Source organism: Lepisosteus platostomus, chromosome 18 (genome assembly GCF_059453375.1).
Source record: "Lepisosteus platostomus isolate fLepPlt1 chromosome 18, fLepPlt1.hap1, whole genome shotgun sequence".
In the NCBI taxonomy this organism is placed as follows: Eukaryota; Metazoa; Chordata; class Actinopteri; order Semionotiformes; family Lepisosteidae; genus Lepisosteus; species Lepisosteus platostomus.
In genome coordinates, this window is record NC_142628.1 from 8,081,779 (window position 1) to 8,109,545 (window position 27,767).

General features: G+C 37.8%; 1 protein-coding gene across 5 annotated transcripts; it reads left to right on the plus strand.

Moving 5' to 3' along the window:
* Positions 1–1,943: 1,943 nt before the first annotated feature.
* On the plus strand, positions 1,944–27,344 carry LOC148645580 (AMP deaminase 3-like). 5 transcript variants are annotated; one of them, XM_088610866.1, is made up of 17 exons: positions 1,944–2,088; positions 2,888–3,075; positions 4,612–4,687; positions 15,049–15,271; positions 16,187–16,364; positions 17,349–17,514; positions 18,096–18,315; positions 19,284–19,413; positions 19,620–19,814; positions 20,229–20,360; positions 20,720–20,883; positions 21,133–21,259; positions 22,247–22,410; positions 23,036–23,156; positions 23,889–24,062; positions 24,781–24,891; positions 25,392–27,344. In XM_088610866.1, exons 3-17 carry the CDS (start codon positions 4,621–4,623, stop codon positions 25,566–25,568), a joined length of 2,349 nt encoding a protein of 782 aa, XP_088466992.1. In that variant the 5' UTR covers positions 1,944–2,088; positions 2,888–3,075; positions 4,612–4,620; the 3' UTR covers positions 25,569–27,344. The 5 variants fall into 5 exon arrangements, with proteins under 5 accessions (XP_088466992.1, XP_088466995.1, XP_088466994.1 ...); XM_088610869.1 differs by lacking the exon at positions 4,612–4,687 and having other exon boundaries at positions 1,945–2,088; XM_088610868.1 differs by lacking the exons at positions 1,944–2,088; positions 2,888–3,075; positions 4,612–4,687 and adding an exon at positions 8,129–8,288.
* Positions 27,345–27,767: the final 423 nt, after the last annotated feature.

Sequence of the window (27,767 nt, forward strand, 5' to 3'; positions counted from 1 at the left end):
CTGGTTAGTCAATCGTATCATTTCATGACCAGATAAGTTAGCATTAATAGGCAAGTGTTGCAAAAAAATGTCATCCAAGATAGCAGAATCATATAATTCAATTAAGACTTAACTGTAATTGAGTTTTCCAGGAATATAAGCCCTGTGTGAACATTACAAGCGTTCCGTACTGTTTGTTCAGTTTTATTCTATGACCATGTTTAAAGACTAACGAGAAATGAATGCAATAAATTCCATGTACATGATAATACGCCAGCAAAAACTGTCATGCTGATTGTGCATTGTCCTTATGTGACATGTGTTTTGCAAGCACATCGGTGAGCTGCAGTCTGTCTTCATCTTGTCCTTTGCTTTGCTGGTTTATTCTTTTGGTTTCCAGCCCTCATGGTACGCAATATGGCCCACTGGTGGAAGGATGGCGAAGGGGGATTTTCACTCACCAACTACCCCAAACACTGACGGCAAGTTGAAAGCCCACAATATTTCCTGGCTCTACCTTCAGGCTGATAGAAGTTCATATGTCAACAAGAGCAGTTACTCTTTGTACAAGCCTGCTGATGTATGGTTGGACTACTGCATTGACTGTGTAAATGTCTTGGAGGATTTTGAATACTTGTATGAAGTCTGTCATAGTCCTCTCTGTTCAAGACTAAAAAAAGGTTCAGTTCTTTCAGCTGTTCAATGTAAGATGTCCCTTTTCATGTTCAAAATGTTTCTGGTTCTAGAGCAGCACTCTTTTCTATAATGTGGTGAGCAAAATTGTACACATTATTCTGAATGAGGCCTTACTGGAGTACAATATGTATTATACAATTTTGACATAGCATGTCTTGATTTGAAAGCTTCACCTACATCTAAGAGATGTAAATTATCTGTAATTTTAATAAGCAGGAACTCCTGAGCACATTTCTATCAATTACCTTCAACCCATGCAGTACTGTAAGGTAAAGATACTGTAAGGTGTCACCTGATACATAATCTTGTAATTGAGAAGATTGTAATTGACAATAATTTCACAGCCGTTGAAGTAGTGGGGTTGAAGATCCCCACAGAGAAATTGACAGGGTTTTATTAACAGGACGTGTTTTTCATACCCAGCTATTCATGTCAGAAATTTAAATACCTTTTGACTTATTTTTTCAAAACAAATGGGAAAAGCGACACTAACTTTCTATAACACCAAATTCAAATACGCTTTCATCGGGTCTGGTGACCAAGAAAATTTCCATTTTTATTTCCATTTTAATTAAACATTGCTTTCAGTATTTTCTGCGATTAGCCCGAACCTTAACCTAGCGCCTGTAGAACCCCAAACACGTGAATCGAGATTTACAGTACTCTTCATACCAGAGGAGCTCAGTCAGACGCTCAGCCTCAGTACAGACCAAACATTAGTAAATCCCATCACAGAGAATACAGCAGCCCTTTTATGCCAGTTTGTAAGCACCTTTGGTCTCATCATTAGTCAAAAAGGCATTTCACTTATTCTTGGTTAAGTATCTGTTGATGCCTTTTGTAGTATTGCCAGTTTAAGAGGCTTGTGTTAATCCTCTAACTGTATTCCTGTATAGGGAGGCACGAAAATTTAAGAATGCCAGACAAGATCTCACAGCTTCTTTTTGATTGAATTACTCAAGGTCAGTTTGATCTGACTCCGCTGCACTATCGTATTGGAAAGTGCACTTCAGCATATTCGGGTATCCAGATTTGTAATTAGTTCTTTCATCCAGATCAATAAACCGGTTCCACGGTAAATCTCAATGTGAAACAAGTCACCCCTGCGTTCATATAAGCACAGCTGTCCCACATTTATCGTTTGAAGAAGTAATGACACCATATATCCAGAAGATGACGCCCTTTGACTTTTTAAGCATAGAGTAAAAAGGAACTAAAATCGTTGATTTAAGAACATCAATGCCTTTCCTGCATTTTTTTTTAGTCCTAACGGTGTCAATTGTCAGTGGAAACGTGTTGTATTATTTTGGTCTCTGCAGTTACTTAAAGATAGAAGTTAAGGCAGTTTTCGTGTAATCTCTGCATTTGTGTGAGTCCGGACTTTATTTAAATAGAAAAAACCGGTAACTCCAGGTAAGGTGACACACCCGCCTCGTGATACCTGTGAAGAAAGTTTGTTTTAACTGTTAAAGCAAGCCGGATGCAAAAGGCTAAAAGACCATGATGCAAAATTTAAAATGACGTTTCTAAACCATTAATATTATATTCAATTAGCACAGGAATAAAACTAAGAATACCTCTTTCTCCTGACATTAGAAGTGTGAAAATAGCAGGAAGTAAATATTGAGGTACTTCCATGCGTACAGAGACAAAAAGTAATTACTGGATTGTTGTAAACATAATATTGTTGTTGGGGTTATTTTAATGAATTGTGATACACATTTTCCTATAAATTTCGGTTGCCAAGATAATGATCACACCAGTGCTGATTTTCTGAACACATCGCCTTTACCTTTTAACTATGCATAACTAGAATACTTCCGGATTTTTTAATACCCGGTGCCAATTTTGTTGAATTTAAACTTTTTTTTTTTAATTTACAGGCCGATTTTGGGAAATACGGAGAGGCAACCGACAAAAAAGAAACTTGTGTTGCCTAATTATAAAATTGAACATGTATCGTCAGGAATTAATGGGCACAGATGTGCGTGTATCATTTTGGAGAACGAGAAGAAAGCTACTTAAATATAATTTTTAAATGTTTAAAATATTAATATAATCTTTAAAAGAAAAAAAACGTTTCATTACAAGGAGCTCTCACAAATGGAAAACATCCTATTTTGTTAATAAAAAGCATTAGCTATTATATTTAGTTAATATTGAGAAGTGTTGCTTTTTATTGTGTGTTTCTGATTTGCTTTGTTTTCCACAGTAAAACAGATTGAAAACTTAACGGCAGTGAAAGAGTTAAGTCGGATGTTTCTTGTGCCCGGGAGCCCTGCGCTAAATGCTTATCATCACCAACAACCGCAAGAAGAACAGAAATTGTAAGACGTTCATATATCCGGTGCAACAACAAGGAAGAGGGTTAAAACTTAGAAGGTTCTGAGACTGCCAGAGGTAAGTACACTGAAATCTTTAGAGTTTCATACACTGATGCAAAAAATCCCTACTGTATGCCACGACTAAAACAGTACAGTGGTTAGGGATGAGAACGTCTATTTCTCTTTTGTCATCGACCAGACCATATACCGTAACTGTTTCCTTAAGATTTTGCGTCGTTCTTTAGAAACAAACATATTGCTTAGCAAGATTTAATAAATGCTAGCAAAAAAAACATAGGCATTATTTAGCATTCTTATTTCAGAACCAAGCTCAGGTTTGAGAAAACCGGTACAGTGCTTGCTGGGCGAGTCTTGACTTGAAATGCAAACAGGAGAAACCACACACTGGCTTGAAATGGAAGCTCTGTGGCTTCAGTGCTCTGTAATGTGCTGTGTGACCTGGCTGTCACAAACGGTCTAAGTCCTGTCTTTTACAGCAATGAAATAAGAAGGGGGGGATTCACAACGGTTATACACAGGGTACATCTTTCATTTTATAGATGCATTGCAGGAAGGATCAACACAAATTAAGCCTTGCTGGTGTTACTAGTTAGCATAATGTGCCTTCAGTTTAGTTTCTCCTTCCTCTTTCACTTATCTGTGAAGAGCACGAGTGTGGCATGTTGAAGCTGCAGCTCTGTGGTGGAGTGACAAGCTTTTTTTCTTAAAGTGCAGTCAACCATCTTTTTTACAAGTATTTTGCATGTTCCCGTAAACATGTGACCTTTTTCTAAATATTTGTCATGCCTTGCTTATTTTTTAAGCAACAACTCAACTGTTTTTATTTGCCATTTTGCAGAAGCCCAGACCAAAATCTAATAGGTAAAAATCTTTTGGAAAATGCATTCTATATTGTTTTAAAGGTGGTTCCACACAATGCCTGCCCTACAGGATTATCCTCTCATGATTTTATGGGATTAGGGAATGGCCTGATGTCATTGCACAGATGGAGAGTATAGAAAAACGATACAGGAAGACCCAGGACTTGGGATGCACTATGAAAACTCATTGCTGGCTCCCACATACTGGGGTGCTGACTGGTCACATTCAGGGCTGTTAAAATCGCAGGCACTGAGAATGTGAAGCCTTACCCATGTCTCATTTAAAATGCAGCTAATCTGTCTGGGATTTGTCACTCTGTAGCTCATCTAAATCAGCTTTGGAAGTCTAAGAGATGTCATTTGATTCATGTCACCAGCCCTGGGGCCGCCTTGCAGTTGCCCTGCAGCAGTAAAAACATTTCACTCGGATGTCTAGCCCATTAACCTCTGGAGAACAAACGGAGCCCTTTGCATGATTTCTCTGCATGGTCCTTTCCAAACTCAACAATGTCAAATTCCAAATGTAAAAAGGGTGATTGATAGTAATAGTAATGATGATGATGTTTTACTCATGTAGCCTGGTTTACCCAATGTATTTCAATCTGCCATCATTCCTGTAAACCGAGTGTTAATTAGATATGGCTGAGTTTGTTAATAATTAATGGGCAGCACTGTAATTCATTGGTTATGTCAGGCCTAAATGCTTGTTTTCCTTTCAACAAAATGACCAGGATCAGAAGATGAGTATGATCAAAAGAAGAGACTTTGCCTCCTCTAAACAACAGTCCACTCCAGTCTTTGGAAATGGTATGTACAGTACTTGGATTAATGAAGGGAGTTTGTGGAAACTGGGAATGCTTAGGTTGGTCTGACTGGAGGTCAGTGCTGTATAAGTGCTCTGGGGAAGTACGCTAACCTGCCTGGATTAACTCTTAACAGAATGACTGCTGGTTGCCTATTAGAGATATGATTTGTGATGGGCTGATGCATAATCTGCATTATACAGAGTTTATTTAAGCCTTTTGGTTGAAACCACAGAGCTTTCTTTAGTATAGATTAGAGCAATGATAGACTTCAGAACATTTTGCAGTATGGAAAGTCAGCACTTTCTGGCACTTGTCAAATGAGATCCCAGTTAGTAATGGAAAACTGGCTGTGTGCTAATGGTGAGATGCAACGGACAATGCTCAAGGCTTGTTCGGAGGTTGAGAGCTGTGTGTCTGTGTGCATTATGGTACAGATGTCTGATCTTCTGCATTCCAACACTGCAGTGCAAACACGTAGTTCAGCACGTCGCCTATCGACTACATGTTATTTGGAACGCCAAGTCAACCTGAAAACAAAAAAGGGAGAAACGTGACTGGAAAATTCAACATGTATTTTACCAACCTGTTTTACTCAAAACAAGGTTGATGTCATGGGCTCTAGCACAGGCTATTCAATTGTGAGATTAGTCCTTCCTGTGCTAAAAGGTGGAAGTTAAAACAGTCATAGCTGCATATCATTTGACTGAAACGCTGTTGTTGTGTTATACTGTAAGTGCTTTGTAATGCCAGCTGAGCTGAGCGACTACTATAATAGGTGCTGCCTAAAACTACCCAACACCTGGTGATATTCATAGCCTGGCATTAGCAGTCACTGCTTTATTTAGCAATAGTGTCTTTATTTAAGGTGGCTCACATAGAATATACAGTTTGTAGCATTAAAAGCATCTCAAATTCACAAGTTATTGTAATTTACAAGCTATTGTAAGTATAGTGATGCAGTTAACCTGTTTCATAACTCGGTGAAACCCAGAAATACAGAACAAAGATTAAAATAATGAACAATAAACATTAGTTTCAAATCCACCCACTCTTTGTATCACTTATTTCATATGTTGGTATATTAAACTTTAGATTCCTACTGTATAGTTTGCAGTACTCCATAACATTTTTATGGATTTTTGAAACATTCTGAATTCCCATTTAGAGTACTGAAAGATTGACTCTTTAATGTTGATTCACTCTTATTGTGTTGAGAACAAGAAGGACATTAGACTTCCACGTCAGTCTTTCTCAGAAAATAATTGTAGAAGGAATGGTATGCAGTGATCATTAAGTGTCTTTTGCTGAGAAGAACGCATTAATTCTCAGAAACGAATGGCTTCGACAATGGCTGAAACTGACAATTGCAATTTCCAGTGATAGAATGAACACCATTACAGTTTACATATTTCACCTTATTTAATCAGTTTGTCTCTTGGAAATCAATTTGAAAAACCCACACAGTTTTAATACCACTCTAGGGTTGCACAATCTGTCCTCCCTAAAGTTCCCCTTAATTTAACAGGCTCATAATGACTGCACTTCAGTGATTGATTAAGTGGATTCTGTCCTACATGTAAAGTGTTTTTGGATCATTTTTTGATGGAGTTCAAATGCCAAGAATTATTTTTATTAATTGCAATTCAAAACACTTGATATTTAAAGTGTATGTAAATGTTCTGATCTTATTTTCAACCTGTATCATAAAACATTAAACCCAGCATAATTACAATCAATTGCTGGTAACACTAGTGACTGTAAATAAAGGGCTTTTCTCCTGCTTTAGATCCCCAGACAGGTTTGTGTGTGTGTTATGGGACCTACACTGATCTATAGTATGAGGGATGTGCCTACTAACACCCCTTTCCTTAACAATCTTGCTCACCAATATTTCTTTCCTCTTTAGGGTCTTACATATGTATAGTCAAGGACCTTTCCCAAGGGACTCATTCTTTCAGTTTTAAAAAGGTTTCCTCTAGCTGTCAGAAGAGTTATCACAGAACTGAGGCACCAGAGAGAGCAGCACTCTTTTCTGGACAAGAGAAGAATTAGGAACACTTTTCAGGCAACTGCATTTGAAATACATACCGTATGCATAGCAAAACCTACACAATGATTTTCTGCCATACCCTTTATATCCTGCTTGTACATAGTCACAGGCTGTAGGACCTAAAGGGTTCAAGGGGGCTTTATTAAGATATTAATAAGATGTTTTAAACAAATCTGGTAACATTTTTACAATAAGTCTGTATTATAAACTTTGAGACATTTTTTAGAAATAATTTAAAACTGCAGAAAATAATTCTATAGCGTTCATTTTTGCTGCCATTGGGGCTTGATAATTTGTCTTCATACGAGATGCATGTCTTCAGGTTTCAGTCTGAATTTTGAAAAGGTATCGGAGGTAAGATACCCCATAGCTGAAAGCGGATACAGTATATTATTATTATTATAATACCTTGCATTTGTCCCAAAGGATCCCAAGGTGTTGCACATAGAGCAGGATTCTCTTTATTCATCTAGGTGATGCACAGCAGCCATTCTGCACCACCATTAGAGATTATCCAGTACGTGAATTAAGGGGGGACTTTAAGGAGGCTACTGTATGGATTAAAACAGGACACTAGGATAAACACCTCTACTCTTGCTAGCTTGGTTTAAAGTCTCAGCTAAAGAAAAGGGCATCTTAAAGCTCACTGTCTTGGGTCCCTGGGGCATTTGCCTGCAAGTTCTTGTCCAGACAGAAGATCGCCACCTACTGGTCTACCAGCAGTACTCGCATTCGCAACCTGGTTTTATTTTGCGGTTCCCATTCTAGTATTGACTAAGCCTAACCTTGCTGAGCTTCAAATACCCGATAAAGTCAGACTACAAGGGGTAAAACTGTTGTTTATATTAATTTCACCCATTTCAGCGATTTATTTCTTTACAGTGCATCAAAGTATAAGCGAATTGGAAGAGGTCATACACATTATCAGCTGTGAATGTTGTCAAGAAAAAGCTATTTATTTTGCTGATCTGTAGTCCTAGGCTCATACCCTTTATTGAGATTTACCCTATCAACAATAAATCAGTTTTCTGGTGAATAACATGATGATCTGCATTTTCCATCATTAACAGGATAAAAACATCCTGTCATTTGATCTATTGGTTTTTGCAGCTCTTCAGTCTCCCACATCAATAAAGGAAATAAAAAAAAAAATCTTCAGTCATTTCTGGGTACTTACAGAACACTTTTTTTTTTAACTGTCAGGATAAAAGAAGAAAGATAGCAATATAGGTCTTTGGGGCAATTTGTTCCTCTCATTAAACTTACAGGTGTAAGTTATTTATAGGTCTCAGAAAAGTATAAGTGAATCATTGTTTGACTGATCCCTTTTAGAAACACAGGCATGCTCAGTAGGAACTGGTTTGAAGGTTAGCCATGTTATAAGGTAGGCGTTTACTTCCTCAAAAGGAAATTTGAGCCTGAGCACTTGTATTAGGATACGCTGGGCTGGGAAATTATAAAAACAAATCTCTCTGGCTTGCGTTCTCTGCGAAGCTTTCGATCGAGAAGGCAGGAGGCTAAATTCCATTCCAAAGCTGAATAAAGAATAAAGGTAATACTGTATATTTTATAGTTAAAGCTTGTGCGCTTAGATTGTAGTGCTTACAGTGCTTTGCATCTGCTATAAATTCCTGATTAACTGGATCCTGTTCTCTAAACAGAAGGCCCAAGCATCCTTGTCAGAACATGGATGTTTCATTCCCCTTTTGTTTCGATCGCCTGTAGTCAGACCGGAGGAGTAGGAATGAAACATTAGTCAGCAAGCTGGCATTTCAATGTCATCACCTAGTTTTAAACCTTTTTAGTTATCGCAGGGCTGGATCTGTTACAGCCCTGAGCGGGGAAAATAAAAATAAACAAAATTCTTTCTTTGATGAATGACATGACTTACAGAGATCCAAATAACTTAATACGGATTATTTATTTTGAGCTGCGAGTCCTGTAACATTATGCGGCTTATTGCTGTAAGCCAAGGTCAGTGTAAGAGCTCTGCAGTAAGGCTCTGGAACAGATTTGCCCTAGTGATAGCTACCCAATCCCTCTCCTGGAAAACACTTGCAAGTTCTAGAAACAGAATGTGTGTGGCTTTTGTGCCCTTAATGTGTTAGAGTAATGCAATATGTGAGACACCGCTGTTATTTACTGTCTGCGCATGGCATTTCCTTTTTATCAGTGGATTCTTACAAATGGGAAAACTTGTCGGTTGTTTCTTAGTTTTCTGAGCCTTCGATCACAGTGGATTCAGTGGGTGATAAAATTCACCCCAAATCATAGTAGGGATCAAAACAAGCTCCCTTATGTTTGCTGTTGTTGCATACCATAAGGATTATTATCTCTGATGCCATCGGCTTCTTAAAATAGAGAGGACACTCAAGAAAATATAAACTCCACCAACGACAGTTTGAGCTTTAGAGCTGGACTGGACCAGATACGGTGTCCGAGCACAGCTGGCTGATCTACAGCACCTTTGTCTTTGAACTCGAGCAATATTTAAATGAAAATGGCACTGACGAGTCCAGAAGGTAAGGTAAGCTCTCTTGCTTTGTGTGGGGTGGTCCAGCAGGTCATGTTTAAAAGGAGCATTTAACGGATTTGTGACCTTGGCTTTTAAGAATTTAATGAGAGGTACAATGTTCTTAAAAAAAAAAAAAAAAAAAAAGAAAAATAATCCAAGTGAAATTACAGCAGAAAGCAGCCTGTGCCTAGAGTTTAAAATGTTACCAGGTCATAATACATTTTCTTCTAGAACATAAGATATAAACTTAAAACTGTGTAACTGTGATTCAGTGTGTTGTCTTTTGTTTGTTTAATTAGTGAAATATCCTGTAGATGTTTTTTTTTTTTTAATGGCAGGGAAGCAGGCATTAGTTATTCATGAGAATCCATTATTGAATCAATACTGGGTTATAGGACCCTTCAGGCTTTGTATACAGAGGGAGATAATTTATTCTCTTGGTTTCCCTGCCTTTTGATTTAATGGTGGATGACAAAGCCTTTTTCCCTGTTCAAGGCCACCTCATTATCGCACCAATGACAACATATATCCCATGGAAAAAATACCCCCTCAATAAACGCTTGTCAATATGAATAATTCAGATATTAATTAATGTTGTTTACACACTGACAAGAATTTAATTGAAATGTTGATAAAAGCGAAGCTTATTGCTGGTAAGGCACGTTTGTTGAAAGGGATTTATTTGCGGCATGTCTGGTCGGTACAGTACACCAGTGGTGTAATGCTGAATCTGCTCGCATTTAGCACTTGCGAGGAGCTGAAATGTGTGGAAAGAGGTGAAACAATGATATTCCTTCCTAGTCCAGTGTCCTAAATTTATGTCTTACAGTGTTGAAATCGCTTACAGCATTTGGGCACCTCAAGTTCCATGTGCACAGAACGTACGCTGCTCATCCGTTTACAGTTCTGACACTTAACCCTGCTCCAGAATTAGACCTAATGACTGTACATAAGTGATCAGCTTGCTGAAGCTCTGCTTGGTGGCCTGTAGTGGGAACTAGCCCTGGGACAGACTGTGGACACAATGATATTCTTGTTTGTTTTTATGATAGATGTGCTGTAATAACGTTTTAAAGAAAAATATGGTATAACAGTTACTGTACAAAGACACCCAGACCCTGCTCTCTCATCCTTGTATACTGTCAAGAAACATGGGAGTATTAGGACACTAAATACACTAAATACACTAAAGTCGCCAACCTCTGAATCCCTGGGTATCGATCTCGGTTGCTGTAGACTGAAGTTTGCCATGTATGGAAGCAAGCAAAACTACAGAGAGGCATTAAAAACAACTCTTTGATCCAATATTGATTTGTTGTACTTGCAGTGTCTCTCGGTGTATACTGTTTATACAAAAGTGCACATGAGAACTACACCATTTGTAATATGGAAAATGTCCTGACCTTACTGAGATGGGGTCATGGAAATCTGGATCAGATAGTTCTTACTGAGGGAAAGAAGGAGAGATTTCTTTTTAAAACAACTCGGCACCGTTAAGAGACAGTTTTCCATGTATAATAAGTTTTGTATTGATATAAATTCTTATCATAAAGCCACAATAAGTGGCTTTAAATTATGTAAAGAATACAGCTTTTCATAAGGAAGACTTTAACAATCTAATCTTTTTTTCTTCACAAGAGTGTCATTGAGTGCCTGTATTTCAAAGTTTTATATGCAAATTAGAGACTGGTAATAATAAGAGCCAACCATTCTTGATTCATTAGATAACTCCTGGCGCATCAAAAATGTCCTGCTCTTTTTAAACCCTGAATAATGAGGCTTACTGCTTTTATCAAAGCACATAAAACATTTTAGAAAATCCCTAACTGTTATTTTATAGTGATAACTAAAGTTTATACAGTATATGCATGTTTATAGTTGGTGTATGTACAGTATAGTAGTAGGAGAGACATCATATAAAGTTTATGCAATAATCTGAGATTGTGTTTTGTGAATGAAAACACCATTGTATTAACACTGCTTTTAAAGTGGTAGGTTTGCCATTGATGCTTGTATCATGGATTTTAAAATGGTGACACCGATCTGCTCAGGAATGCCAAGATGTTAGGGAACCAGGGACAAGAATGAGCGAAATGTCCCTCACCTGCAGTGTATCAGCTTGTCTGTTTTTTCTAAAACCTTGACTTGTAATGTAGCTGTTATTTAGCTAACACAAACCTCTTCACGCGATATTTGTTGACTAAAAGGACACACACAGTTACACCTGTGCCGTGACCTAGCCAGTTCTTCTGAATACATGCTGGCTGCCTCAACTGAGCTTTGCAAAAATATCCCAGAAAACCTCATAAACTTTCTGTGAGTGGACCAAACTGCCCAACGAGACTGCTGGTCCCATATACACTACCTGAGAAACAGAAAGTATTATGTAAGGTAGTATTAAACCCATTATATTTTAGCAGTGTTATGTATTATTCCAGATTGAGCAGACATTTTTCCCCACTCATGGGTGTGTACTAACTTTTGTCTAGTAAACGAAAATGTCTGTTCCTGAAGGACTACAATTTTTGTTCCAAGTTACTAAATTGAAATGTTTAATACATTTTTGTATAAAATTGATTCACTGATAGCACTAACAACATTGATTTGAAATCAACCAAAAATAGTTTTTTTTATGCATGTCCTATTGAGAAAATAATAATGCTCAATTACGTTAAGCTTAAGCTGAAACAAACATAAATAAACATGCCGCCCCCAAAGCAGTCTGACATTACTGCAAGTGTCAAACTGTCTTGGAGCTGGGGCTTGAATATAACCTCAGTAACACTTAGAATGACCTAGGAGTCCAAATCAGCCATTCTGTAGCAATGATGAGGTACATTTCTAAATTGCTTTTCGCATGGAATCAACAGCTTCATAGAGAGAACAGGTTTAAGAGGCGTTTAATTAGAGGTGTGTAGTGTGAAAAGCAGATGACTTGGTGCAGTGCCAGTAAGCAGGGTGGCACACAGCCCTTCTGTGTGAAGCTTGCATATGCTCATTCATACGCCCTCTCAAAAGACATGCTGTCCAGTTAATTAAGTGTGGTCTCTGTGTACCTCTGAACGCCTGGTAGTGAACTGGCATCCCATCCAGGGCGTAGTACCAGTTTCCAAGATTGGAAAGAGTTGCTGCAACTTTTACCAGGAATAAATGGCTTTCTGGTATTGCAGGAGAAACACACCCCTTCACTTGGCTACAGGTGTATTTCTTATGATTAGGACCAAAACTTTTTTTTTAAATGGTAAACCGATAAGCTTCTTAAAGAGCACTTAGCTTTTTAGAAATGCTTAAAATACCACATAGCGCAGTTTAACTGGGTAAGGAGAACAATTTGCATGTTGTGCTATCATATTTGAATAGTCAGAATATATGCACAGTGCTGTAAAACACTGCACTGCCTAAACAAAAAAGGTTGTGAATCTGTGAGCAGTCAGTTTACACTCTCTTTTGAACACAAACACCACCCTTGCCTTAGCAATCCAGTGGTTATTTCTAAAGTGAAAGTGTGCCCAAACATTGCAGTAAACATCTGCTAATGCACACATCAGTTATAATGCATGCTAACTTGATACTGTGCAGGAGTATCAGTGTTTTTATCCAGTGCTGTGTTTACTGTAATATGACTAAGACTAAGGTGTTGAAATTGCAATGAGGCAATAAGTGCATATGATCGAAAACCTAATGGCATGTTTACAGCTGTCAAAGAACAGAACCAGTAAGCTGTTTTTATCTTACAGCCTTCTCCTCTGTAACTTAGAGTAATGTTCTCCTAATTTTTCAGAGATAGTAATCCAATTTGCTCTACAAAGAACACTGAGAGGCTACAAAGCAGGAATGCTTCCATAATGTTTGCTAATCTGTAATATATATATATATTTTAAAAACCTTTAAACATTTAGCATTTGACTCTCTTTACAGTTCTTGTAACAGAACTGTAAAATACCATGCTAGAATTCTCCTAACAAATACATGTCCAGATTGAAAATGATACGCTTTACCTTAAACTACTGCTCCAGGCATACTGCGAGACAGAGCATTACCGTACATGTTGATTTGCTCTTGTGGTTTGTGTTTTAGATCTTCCCTCACCATGCTTCTGCAATTGCAATATTCTGCCAACAATTCTGCAGTGGCTCTGTTTAGGGTCAGTTAGTGTTAAAAGCTTGATTATGATTAGCACTGTAAATCCAGAAGACAAACAAGTCTGCACATAGAAAATTCAGTGGCTATTTTGAAATAAGTTGTTCTTAATAGTGACTTTCCAGCACAGAAATTCACAAATGACAAAGATCAAAACTGTAATACAACTTTTAAATTTTTAACACTTCATACTCCACCTCCTCCATAATATGGAACAAGCAATTGCTATGATTGAGTCAGCTGTATTTCTATGTGCATACTACTGAGTAATGTGGGAGCCATCCCCACAGAGCTCACACTGGTCACTAGCATTAAAATGCACAGCAAGTATCTTTGGACTTAGTCTGACCAATCACATGCCTGAGACTTAAACTCAGGGTGATTGTCCCTTAAAACTCAGCTTGTGTTCTTAAGTGTCTTTAGCAAGAAAAATACCTATTTACCTATATACCTATTACAATCATCTTGTAAACTCATTAACAACTCATGTTAATTCTAAAACTATAAATATTTATAGTCTAAATATGACTAAATTATAATTTCTCTGTTCCAAAAAGCTTAAACCTGAATTTTTAAACGTACACAAAATTTGGTTTATTTACAGGAACAGCACTAACAAGTGCATTGTGATGCGTAATGAAGAAAACCACAATATATTCCATGTCCTATATGAAACTTATTGTACTTTATGCAATTATATTTTGGGTGTTGTCTCTGTACATTTTTGGTAACCAGTTTCCTAGGAATTTGTTTGTGTGTGTGTGGAACAGGAGAGTGTTATGCTGGCAGGTGTCAAAGTGTTTAATATTAAGCAAATTATCACACTCTCTGAAGAATTGAAGATGCAAGAATATATATGTAAAATATATATTCTATATCAACCTATAAGGATATGGAGTTCAACCTTGAAAATTAACAATTTACTATAAGTGTTATATACTGTGCAAACCTTTTGTTAAAAAAAGTAGCAAATGTTTTACATTGTATTTGTGTGCAAAATGACAGTACTTGGAACCTGAAGTCCTTGGAGAAAGCTCTTTCAAGTACATTAGCAGTCTGTGAACTATTTGCTAAAACAACCCTTTTTTTGTTTTCAACCTCTACAGCTCTTTACTTAATTTAAACGTGCTTTGGTCTGTGTCCAAAAATGTATTGGACCGATGACTAGGAGAAAATGAGTTCTCAGTTGTTGGGGTAGATTGCAAATACAATGATAAAATACAAATTTTAAATAAGCAAATTCTCCTAAAACCACAGTAGAGTACTTATGTAAAAAACAGGGAACGCTTGATAGCTTTTTAGGGGAGCTACAGTAGTTGCAAATGTAGCACATTAATGAAAAACTATTAGACAAGACCCTATTTTCACCATAATGCTGATTGTGTTAAACTACATGCAGTTTAAAGATGTTATCCAATAAATGCCTCCCATCTCTTTACATCCTGATCATAAGAAAAATAGTGTACATGGAAAGGTACAGTTATAGCAGAGTACGAAGCAAAGTGTTTAGCCCAAGAACTAAAACGGGATTCAGATGCTGAACTGCTTTAAATGATGAACATTTGAAGAGGCACCGTGTCTGTCGGGTCACAGTGGCCGTGGCTGGTGAGGAGCCCAGTTAGGGACAGCGGGACCTGACTGTGGCCCGCCGTTACAGAGATGCCGCGGCAGTTCCCCAAGGTCTCCCTGAGCGAGGTGGACGAGAACGTGCGCCGCATAGCGGAGAAGGTGTACGCCTCTGCGCTGCGGGAGGAGGGCAACAAGGATGCGCTGTCCCTGTTCACGGTGGAGGAGGACTGCCCGATCGGCCTGCACCAGGCCAAGGAGCGCGAGCTGCAGAAGGAGCTGGCCGAGCAGCACTCCGAGGAGACCGCCAAGAGGTGAGCTGACCAGCCCTGCGGGGCACGTTCACGACGACCCCGCTTCTGGCACGGCAAAGTATGGTTTTATTCAACATGCGGTATTCGATTCCTTAACTGACACGTCTTCTAACTTAACAACAATTCATTCAAGGAAATCTTTTTGTTGAGGACTGCTACACTCAGCAGAGTGGAAGGCCTATCTGTAAATGCACATTTGCATTTAAGGGGCACTGTATAATTAACGGGGACAAAGAAAACAATCTTGCTAGTAGAATGAGTTACAGCAGCAACAGTTATTGAACGTTCAAGATGTTCAATAAATGGAAACATATGGGCTAAGTTATTTTGAGACAGTAGTATTTGCTTTCTAGGTTGTGGTAATTAAAGAAAAATATTGGTCTCAGTCTTGTATTATTACCACTTATTTGTAACTTATTCAATGGTAAATTCAAACACCAGGACAGTCTGCAGCTGAGTTTAAAACACACAGCAAAGAATTCCAGAAGAAGCTGAATAATGACAAGGCTGTGTCTCACTTTTTTTGGAAATGTGGATAAAAGTATTTATGTTGAGAACCTTAAAATGTCCATTGATGGTAAAATCAGCGAATTAAAATTTCACTTTAAATTAGGATTTACAATAGCACAAACGTACAATGCTATCTTGATTAATAAAGGAAAATCAAGTTGGGGATACTCAGATTATATAGGACCAGAGGATTTATACTTTAATTTCACTGTAACAATCCTATTATATCAACATTTATAAATAAAAAATGATCTATTCAGAATACTGCTTCACAGACATGTCCCTATGCCAAACGTGACGGGTATGCTTGGAAACATACTCAATCATTAGGTATGTCCAAGCAGGTATAGTCTTCACTGAGAGTAAAGGTTTTCATTTGTCGGTATTGTTGTTTTTCTTTTTCAGGAAGAAGAGTTTCAAGCTGATCCGTTCCCAGTCTATGTCCTTGCAGATTCCTGTCAATCCAGAATGGGCCTTGTCAGTGGTCACCCCTCTGCTCTCGCCCACCTCTCCCCCCACGTCAATGCTGGACAGTGTCCCAGAATTCCAGAGGGTCACCATCAGTGGAGATTACTGTGCAGGGGTAACGACACTCTCTCTTCGCTCTGTCTGATTCTGACCCCACACTGAAGCTAACTGATCCGAACTCATACTGCATACCTCATACTCGTACCACTAACACAGCTGTTCAGAGACCGATCTGTTCGTGCCTTTTCCCCTCACTGACTGGCGAGAGCCAGGCGCAGTACCATCTCATGCAATGAGATGAAACAGCTGAATCATAGCCGTGTGAACGGTTATGCTGCATCATGATGTCAGATTAAGAAATGAGGTGAGGATCGTTGAGGACTATGTGTACCTGTAGCATGTGGTGCCAAAAACGTTTTTGAGAAGAATAACAACACCCAAGAATTAAATATATTAAAAAAATATTTACTGAATGTTTGGCTTAACTCACTTGGCTGAGGTCCAGACACCTGGCTGTGGGACGCCCAAGCAGAGGGAGGAGAGACCAAGGGGTGGAGGAGGGGCGCAGGAGATGAATGTGAAGGAGAAAAGTCTTAAGTGTGGTGTTTTTTTTTTAAAATAAGATAAGAGTTACGACAGCTGAGGGAAATTGAACTTGGCTACTGTTGTCTCTACCAAACTTTTGTTGCAAACTGCGTAATTTAATTAAGGATAATCCTTATACCATTCCCTGATCTATTTACTGCAGTAGACAGTAAGTAGACAGAAACCCACCAACCAAAGAGGCGTTACCTAAAAATGCCTCCAATCACTTTGATTACTGAAGCCTTTAAAGTCCGTCAATTGTATGACAATCACTTCAATGCTTACTAAACTCACAAGAAATTATAAGATCATATTCATGTAAACAGAAAAATACTAGGCATTTCCAACTTGTTTTCACTGAGAGATCACAAAATACTTCAAGCCCTTGCAGAATGAATATTGGTACATGGATCGGCAACTTCCAAAACCGTAAAATTATGACAGACAGAATAAAAGACTTGTGCAATATTGGAAGAACTGTAACATGCTTGAATTTTAAAACGCTTCCTTTCAGATCACAGTGGAGGACTACGAGCAGGCTTCAAAAAGTCTGTTGAAAGCTTTGTATATCCGAGAGAAGTATTCAAAACTGGCCTACCACCGGTTTCCCAGGACTACAGCCCAGTTCCTGCGCGGTGCTGAAAATGAAAAGTGGAGAGAGGAGGACGAGGTCATGCCAGGTACTGTTACCGTATACTGTAGATCAAATACTAAAGATCAGAAATATAAAGGGCATTAAAATGCAACAAATGCTCTTGGTTCTCTGCTGTATATTTCCGCCTTTGTAATAAATGCTTATTTAATAACTGTCAGTAAATATGCAAAACTGGATAATTTATATAGCAGGATGAATGAAAAAGTGTTTACTACACTTAAATATAATTTAAATTTAATATTTAAATTTTTGCTACTCTTACACGTGTAAACAAAAGATGCGATTTCCTTGTTGGCAAAGAACTCCGAAGTGGGCAAACTGGGGGAAAATAGGACATTACAAATCTGAAATGTATAGCATGCATCTTTAGAATAAATACAGGCACACAAATAAGCAATTAAGTGATATGTGCTTGATTATGAGAAATCCCATGACGTAAAAAAATACCACTGTATGAAGAGCATATCCGCCATGGGACAGCTTACTGCACCGTATATTTTTAGAAGGGGCCCAGCCTAAAGGGTTGTCTGAGTGAAATGCATTATAGGGAGTAGTTTTCCACTGTTTACACTGGAAGATTAATGAGACTCATGACACTTCCCCTAGACATTTGTCCCTGCCCAGAAGAAGGGGAAGACCCCTACAGCAGTGATGATGTGCCAGAAAATCTGAATTACGAGCTGAAGATGAAGGATGGCATCATCATAGTGTACGACAATGCCGAGGCCGTGAAGCAGAACCAGCCGAGGAGCCTGCCCTACCCTGACCTGGAGACGTTCGCCATAGACCTCAGCCAGGTTCTGGCCATGATCGCAGACGGGCCGACGTGAGTGGAGTTTTCAACAGGCTGTGAATGAAAACAAACACTATACCACTAATGCAAAGTAACGTATAGCACACTGGTGTAACTGGTAAAAATAGCCCTGGAAAAAACTTTTTTCCTAACTATACCTCTGTGGAGAGGTACTAAATAAATAATTGTTTAAAAGCTTTTCTTTTAATATGAGTCCAGAAGAAAGTCCTTCCCAATTATGTTTAATTGCTAAACTACTATAAGTCTCTTCAGATATGAGATAAAATCTTTCTAATGGAGACATCCCAGTAAATATGGTGCTTTGCCTTACATTAGCTACAAACCAAGAAAGAGTGTGTATTGTTCCTTTTACAGCCTCTACACGAATCCCAGTTAATTCCATTTGACAAATGTAGCTCTTTTCCTCTTAGTCCTGCCTTATGGTCTTACGGTGTTCTCAGAATGCTGCATATGCTATTAAATGCAATTTAACTGCTTTGAAAATTGAACATGCATTGAAAAGAATTAATCCAGAATCTTCACAACATTGTACTGGAAGTTGTGATATCTCAGAAGCCACAAAGGGGACACTATTATACCGCTGAGTTTAGGCTTTTTGCCATTTAATCAATGTTTTCTAATCCCATATCCTACTTTTTCAAATACAGTACTTCATCTAACCTATTGGAAAGCGGCAACATGGTTAAGAAGTTCTTTTTATTATTGTGTGGCAGGGGCTGGAGAACTCATTGCCTGTACAATGCGCACCCTCTGCTCTTTTTTTCTGCTTTCGATTTATCGAAAATCATAATAATGACCAAACGGACACCATGTGTGGCTACCGTAGTACATTAACAAACATGCCATTACAATCACCTAAGAAATGCGCTAGACTGCTCCTGCTGTGAGACTTTTTTTCATTTTTCTGTGTTTTGAGAAAGTACGTGTAACGTATTGCCATGACTTCTTGGCCTCGCAAGTTTTTCCTTGTGTATTGACAGAAAAACCTACTGCCATAGACGACTGAACTTCCTGGCATCAAAGTTCTACCTGCATGAGATGCTGAATGAAATAGCAGAGCTTAAAGAACTGAAGAGTGTCCCTCATAGAGATTTTTATAACGTCAGGAAGGTTTGTGTTCATTTTTCTGAGCTTCTGAGCCGATATTTGCAGAACAAAGATGAGGCATCTAAACCTGACTTCTAAAACTTCAAGGGCCGCTGTAACTGCGAGACACTCTTCTGTAGCTGTATGGAAATGAATGCAGTGGACATCTTTCCATGGTTTTCCAGTGATTTTCAAGAGGATTAACATCTGCCTTTTTTTTTAAATCTTAGGTAGATACTCACATTCATGCAGCAGCCTGCATGAACCAAAAGCACCTACTGAACTTCATACAAAGCACGTACAAGAATGATGCGGATAAGGTGGTGATGGAGAAGGGGGGAAAAAAGCTCACTTTGAAGCAGGTGTTTGATAACCTTCACATGGACCCTTATGACCTGACTGTGGACTCCCTAGACGTGCACGCGGTAAGCCTTTAAGACAACACGTGCTTCTTAAGGAGAATTATTCAACTAATGTTTTATAAAAAGTTACTAAAACAGTGATTTGCTTATGTAAATTTATGTGGTATAGAATTTCAGCAGAGCACCACATTTAATAAAATGCAAATGTGGGCATCAGTATGGACAATTGTTAAACCTTTCTCTTCACATCTGCTCATAGTTATTTTACTGTACATACTTTTTATAATTGCCCATTACCCAAGCAGGCAGGTATCCGAGTTCATTCACATTTCTAACACTTTTCTCAGTACTTCTGTGAATATTAAAAGCTGAAATGTTCTCGGGAAGTTTGTATTGGGGCTAATGTGCTTAAGTGTCCCCTGAGCTAAAAGGATAATGCACAGATTTGTGGTTTGACCGGTCTGTTTCAATTTACAGGGGAGGCAAACGTTTCACCGATTTGACAAATTTAATTCCAAGTACAACCCAGTGGGTGCCAGTGAGCTCAGGGAGATCTACCTGAAAACTGACAACTACACTCAAGGAGAATACTTTGCAAGTCTCATCAAGGTACCGTGAACAAACCAAAGGCCAGTAAAAAAAAAAAGTATCAGATCAACCAAATGATTTTCCAATGTTTTTCTCCATTCCAATGAAATAATACTATATTCTAAAAGAGTCTGAGGCCAATTATCCTTTATGACACTGCAGCACAATGTTTTGATCAGGCGCTACAGCTGCTGACCTCAAAGGGAGAGAGAGGAGATGGAATACAAGAGAAACATGATGACTGGGCTTTATCATCTTGGGTTCAACCATCATGTAAAACTGACTTTGTTTTAGATGGGGAAAAAAATTTCATGCTTGTTACAAAGTTGGTTAGTGGTATTATAATATTAGACAATGAAGCTGGGCCTCTCTTCCCCTAGGAAGTTGCACATGACTTGGAAGAGAGTAAATACCAGTACGCAGAGCCTCGATTATCAATCTATGGGCGCTCTCCAGATGAGTGGGATAGCCTTGCAAAGTGGTTTATCCTGCACAAAGTGTATTCACCTAACACGAGCTGGATCATCCAGATCCCAAGAATATAGTAAGTGCTGTTCAGTAGTTTGAAATTTGTAAACTATGGTACCAATAAGTACCACAATATTTCCACCTCCAAAATCATGATTTATTTTTTTTAACTTTAAATATGCTAGTCTTTACTCACCTTTTCTTACAGATAGGAAATTAGTGTTCAACAGTCTAGAATGCCTTTTACCTGATAAAAGTAATTCAAGTCTAATATCAAACAGGCTTTATCTGTTTATGGAATATAATCTAATTTGTTTTTTTTCAGCGACATCTTTAAATCAAAGAAAATTGTACCAAGCTTTGCAAAAATGCTGGAAAACATTTTCATGCCTCTCTTTGAGGCCACAGTAAATCCAATGAAGCATAAGGAGCTACACCTCTTCTTGAAATATGTGAGTACAGATACAGCAGCTCTTTACCAGTTGTCTGTTTTCTCTCACCTACATGGAGAGTAATTTCTTTCTCTTAATCCTCTTGGGAAAGAGTTAATAGTTACTTCCCAAAATACAGGCTAATTAACCGGCTTACTAGAGGATAATTACTTAATCTCTACAACTGTTTTTAAATTGATTTAAAATTATTAAGATGATGTACAGAATTTGTACAATATAAACTATTTCTACGGATTACATGTTATGCACTGATTATTGTTTTATTAAAGATGATGAAAGACCCATAGTCGTAGATACATAGCACCTGTCATAGACAGGGTAGTTGCTTTTCCTGTACTCTAACATGTCTCTTATTAAAACCTCTTATTTTGTAGTTACAACACTTGTTAAAGTTGTATTTATGCAAGGGATCCATTTTTTTTTTTGAAAATAAAAACATCTCTCTCTTTTCTTTATAAAAATAAATAGAATGTACAAAAATGTATATCTTGGTTTAACACAACCTACATTTTCTGATGCACATATTCCGTGATAAATGGATTTAGAGATATGGCATTCATGGGGCAGTGCATAATTAAACTAATGTGTTTGTGTAATGAACTAAAATCACTTAACAGAAAGACCAGTGTATTACTATTGTTTGCCACAGAAAGGAGAAGTTTAAGTAGATCCGTATACCTGAACTGGAAAGTTTAATCTGCGGAGTAATTTTCTTTCATTTATGTGAAGTAGTTTACTTCGAATTTATGAAAATCCTAACAATGCTCCCCATTGCTTACCATGCAGTTATTAAATAGAGTGCATTGAGGTTTTATATAACTACTCTTTAAAAGCAGTTCTTTCATCACCTCCTAGGAAAAAAACGGATGATTTCAGTAGCGCATATTTGAACAAATATCCTGATTACTTATGCGTTTTAAGAAAGCATTACTACTTCTTTCACTCAGCTGTTTGTGTGTCAGAGTACATGGTTTTGATCTTTCACAGGTGACTGGATTTGACAGTGTGGACGATGAGTCCAAGCACAGTGACCATATGTTCTCCCACATGAGTCCCAAACCAGAGGCGTGGACCATAGATGAAAACCCACCCTATAGCTACTACCTCTTTTATATGTACGCCAACATCATGGTGCTCAACAACCTCAGGAAGTAAGTGACTGAAGCTACTCCTTTATGTGTGTCAGGAAACGGCTCTAGTCTAAAGATCCTTCTGTGAAAAAAAGAATACACCATAGTAGGTAGAAATGGAAACCCAGACATTAAGTACCTCCTATTTATATGTAAATTAAGACTGAACCCTAAGTATTAGAAACAATCCTGCTATTATTTTTAAAGAGTAAGTAACAGTACGGACTACAAATCTTCTAAATCAAAAGAACGAGAGCAGTTTCACTGTGAAAGACTGTTCATATTGTCACTATCCTTTGCATGAAAATCTCAGTTTCTGGAGTCACTAGACAATGTCGGAGGTTCCTGGGCTGACAACTCCCACGCACTGCTGCATCACCAATGTATATTGGGAATGCCAGAGCAAACTCTGATCTGCTCCACCAGGCCACTGCCCAGTTTCTACCTCTTTCAGTATGCACTGTCTATAACTTGTTTATGTAAGCAAGAGCTAATAAGTGTAAGATGGTTTCTGCTGTGCTGCAGAAATGAAGAGCAGAGCTCTTTGGCTCTCTCAGTGATTGAATAGGCACAGCAAGTAAAGTATGTAAATAAATAACGTGTACTATGGCTTATTCCATTAAGCATGGTCTTTCTACTGCCACAGGGAGAGAGGACTCAGCACTTTCTTGTTCCGACCACACTGTGGGGAGGCTGGCTCCATCACTCACCTGGTCTCTGCCTTCCTCACGGCAGACAACATCTCGCATGGGCTGAACCTCAAGAAGGTACTGTTGTACTTGTTCATCCAGGTGCAAAGCCCTGACGGACTCCTGCTGGCACATTTATATGGGACAAAGGGGAAACTGTCCCAGAGCTGTCTGAAAAGCCAGAGACATGTACAGTAGGCTGTATTGTGGTTAAACATGCAAATTCAAGAGCTAAATTGAAATAGCTAGTCGAAACAATAGTACTGTTCAAGATTAAATATGTATTTATCAATATGAATGCATTTCTGGCAGCTCACAATCAATGTTCCTCAAAAGTGCAAGGCAACAGCTGTTTCAAGTCACAAGCTAGAAAGCCCAAACTGTTTGCAACCATTTTGCTTTTTAGTTGCCTTTTTTAGACTGATAAAAACCATTAAAAAGAAAATGTTCTTTAATCTGATTATGCATTCAAATATATGCAAACTACTTACCTTCAAGTTATCAGAAGAACTTAATGTAATGTATAGAATTGGAGTATATTTATATAAAAAAGAATACATGCAAAAACAGAAAATAGTTTCAACATTGTCATGACTTTGCATTAATTGGTCACAGAAATCAATAACTAAGAATTACAATGACCTGTAGCTCATTTTTAAAGGAGATATAAATCCAAGCCTTTCTTTGGTGGGTTTTTATAAAGGATCAATACCATAATTGCAAGCAGTGTGAAATATAGTATGTGTCTTGGAGTGTGCTTAAGTAGACTAAAAGACAAGTTCCTGTAAATGTTCTTACGCCCCTTTTCAGAGCCCAGTGCTCCAGTACCTGTATTACCTGGCTCAGATCCCTATTGCCATGTCACCACTGAGCAACAACAGCCTGTTCCTGGAGTATTCCAAGAACCCACTGCGTGAGTTTCTGCACAAAGGGCTCTGTGTGTCTCTGTCCACTGATGATCCCTTGCAGTTTCACTATACTAAGGTAAGACTTTTTTTTTTTTTAAAGAGTTACATACAGAGCTGTTGCCCACCTTACATACAGTACAGCCGGAAAAGTCCATCTTCACCATATTGAACACTTCTGGAAACATTTGCAAATGAGAGGCCATTCAACCCATCAAACTAATTTGGTTTTTAGTAGCCAAGTAATCTGAGGATCCCGTCCGTGGTTCTTTCTTTAAATAAGCCACAGTAACCTCGACCTGGCTAGGTAGCTTGTGCAGTCTGCTCTTGTGTGAAGAAATGCCTTTCAATTTTAAATGCATTTTGGCTGTAGTTTCCTTTTGTGTCCTCTGTCCTAAAAAGTTCTTATACAGGTAGTATGGCAAAATGGGTCTTTGAACGGGTGTATATTAAGCTGAATAACATAAACTAGAAGCAACATTTATATACAATATAATTTAGTATAATCTAAGATTTATCTGTATCCAGCATAGCAACAAAACAAACATAAAAGATTACAGAGGACAGGTCAGCGGTTTACTGACAGGCAAGAGGATTAGCACCAAGGTCTGAATCTTTACATCATTGCACAGGCTGAAAGCTTAACAGATGTTTACAGACCTAAGTAATAAGAGGAACACTTTGATTTCACGGAACCTGCTGAAAACTAGCTCCCTCTTGATGCTAGTCAATGCATTATTAAACACATGACTGGACACGGAGTGCGGTATGTGAAACCCAGCTCTTTGTGGCTGCAGGAACCTCTGATGGAAGAGTACGCTATTGCTGCTCAGCTGTGGAAACTCAGTACCTGTGATGTCTGTGAAATTGCAAGAAACAGTGTGGTCCAGAGTGGTCTGTCGCATGAGGTAGAGCTTTCTCTTCATTCAACACCTCATTCTCAGGATAGGCCTGAAGATGAATTCAATCAGTTTCATCTCCTTTTTAATGATACACGATCATTCAATTTCATTAAAAGTCACTTTGACTTGGTACTATGTGGTTCCATCACATTAACCATATAAAAACAGAGCACTAGATTATTATAAATTAAAATATACATTTTTTCATTGTTATACTTACAAGTTTACTGAAATCAATTAAAGTAATTTAATCAATTGTATCAGTTGATTTATGCAACAACTCTTGAGGCACATGTAGTCAGAAAAGTACTTACAAAATGCTTGTGATACATTAATTAACAAAATGAATACAAAAATTGTGAAGGCTACCGTCACAATATCATTGTGATTTAATGTCAAGCAAAATTAATTTATATAACAAGTTTTTTTTAACAGAATATTAAGTGAACTTCATTCAGATCTGCTCCTTTAAAAAAAACAACTACTTTTTTCCTTCTTTTTTGCAGGAAAAGAAATGTTTCCTAGGGGAAAACTACTTGCAGAATGGTCCAGCGGGTAATGACATTCGGAAGACCAATGTTGCCCAGATTCGCATGGCCTATAGATATGAAACCATGTGCAATGAGCTCAGCTTTTTGGTAGATGCTGTAAAAACAGAGGCCATAGTTGCACAGACAGAGTAATTACAAGAAATGGCTAAAGAAATTTTGCATCAGTGCATGGATTTTCTCTTCAAATAGTATGGTATCTTTATATGCAGTCAGAGGACCATACACAAAAACAACAAACAAAATCGCCCATTTTAAAGTTTGGGTGAAATCATTCTTATTTACGAATGGTATTTTTTCCCCTAGTGCCTTTTGGAAGAAAGCATTGCCTTGATATGTTTTTCAGTGTATGCTTTTTAAGCTAATACTGAGAGGAAGTTTTCAGCAGATTGATCCTAAAAACAGTTCAACTAAAAATGAACAGGCACTTACAACAGTTTCCAGAAGAGAGAAGGGCGCCACCCACTGATCTACCATCAACTTGCAAGAGCACCCTGGATTTGCTCGGCGTTAGTGGATACAATTTCTGCTCTACCTTAATATTAGACATGCGCTCAACACTTCCTCTCAGATGAGTACAAATTATAATTTGGAAGAATGAAGTCAAAATTCTGCATTCCAAAAGAACTTTAGGTTTGTCCCACTCCTGCTTCTCCCTTCCTTAGACTGCTTATCTTGCATACAAATAGAGGCAAAGGATGGCTGCATGCAAAATATAATAAAATACAGCTAGATGTTGGGAAAGAAGATCAAAGTGTAACGAATTTCTTAAGAATCTTCACAATTTATATATTTTTGGAACTCTTAATAGTTCACAGGTGAAGGGAATGCATGCACATAAACAGATATAAAGTTTGTATTACTTGTTACCTGGTATCTTCACAATATTACAGCAAATTGACCTGTTTGAAAATGCAGCAAACCCCTCTCTAATTCTGCCGTCTTTAGAAAAAAACAGAGACGGGTGTAAAGGGCAGTTAAAGGGGAGAGGAGCTTAAGGGACTGCATGTGGTGATAGTATCATTTCTAAATATACCCTTTAAAAAAGCTGTGCAATAAAATCATTATTCTAGATGGTTCTAAAAGAAGTCATGGATTTTAAGAGTAAAAACTTGGTTTTATGCATTAAAGGGCTGTGCATATTGTAGTGCTTTACTAGTAAAGAGGGAGTTACAGTGAGCAGTAGCTTCTATTCAAGACTTCTAAACAATCTCCAATTTAAGCACATAAAAACTTGCTTATGAAGAAAGCACATGCCAGCCCTAAGCAACAAAGGAAGCACAGGAACGAGCACTAATGCAAATTAGTCCAACAAAACCTGTTACTGCTGTTCTAAACAAATTATACTTTACATATATTATGGGCCCTATGTAATGTTCTGCATTAAAAGCAAAAGAGAGGACTAAATTACTTTTGAAAAAGTACAGTTTTCAGAAACTGCTGAACAATTTTAATTTCATATAATCACTGCACACTGTGTAACAAGTTCTGGTATACTGTACACTACCAAGCTTTGAAGTTCTATGATGTAAGGATTTCATTTAATTTTTCGTAAGGGGATTATATTTTTTGGGATATGTGTTTTTTTATGCATTAAGAGGGACAATTAAATGTAATCAAACATATAGTAGTATGGTATTTTAAAACTAGTATAATGTTGACTTCATACTGTATGTTGGAGACCTCCGTTAGCAAAAGATCACCATTAGCACATAATGTAGACCAAACAGCTGGATTATCTTTCTGTAAATGTTAACCTGCACAAACGTGCTCCAACATCCAATACCATGCAGCAAAACCAGTTTGGCTTGTTTGTATGTTCCCAGTATTCATATGTACATTGTTTACGACTGCCTTTTATCGGTGTGTATGGGAAATGGTTAAAATAAACTTGAATTTTTTTTGCAGTAATTTGTCTTCTAAAAACAAATTCTATTCAACCATATTACATTTTGAATAAAAAGAAAAATGGAACAGTATATGAAATTAAAAAGGAATATGTAGAAATGAGAGATTAAAGTACAGCATGTATACCAACTATAATACTGTAGGTTTTTAAAAAAAATATATAATACTATACAGAGGGGAAGTGAAAGGTTGGAGACATTCACCTCAAATATCTTACCACAACATAAGGTTTAATGAAAAATAGCTTTTAAAAAGTTAAGAAAAATTCTGTACAGTCAAAATTGTCCATCAGGTAAGACTAAATCCAGTGAATGTTAAGACCTTTTTTATTATTCTACAGTCAGTATGGAACACATTATACAACGCTTTTTCAGTGCTTTATTTTAACATTATACAGCTAAACAGCAGATAATGCACATTTTTTAA

Bases quoted from the DNA above. Each gene is read 5' to 3' on its own strand.
- LOC148645580 (XM_088610866.1), top strand. From the start codon at position 4,621: ATGAGTATGATCAAAAGAAGAGACTTTGCCTCCTCTAAACAACAGTCC. The intron at 23,157-23,888 runs GTACTGTTGTAC...GCCCCTTTTCAG, and splicing joins ATGGGCTGAACCTCAAGAAG to AGCCCAGTGCTCCAGTACCT. The intron at 24,063-24,780 runs GTAAGACTTTTT...TTGTGGCTGCAG, and splicing joins TGCAGTTTCACTATACTAAG to GAACCTCTGATGGAAGAGTA.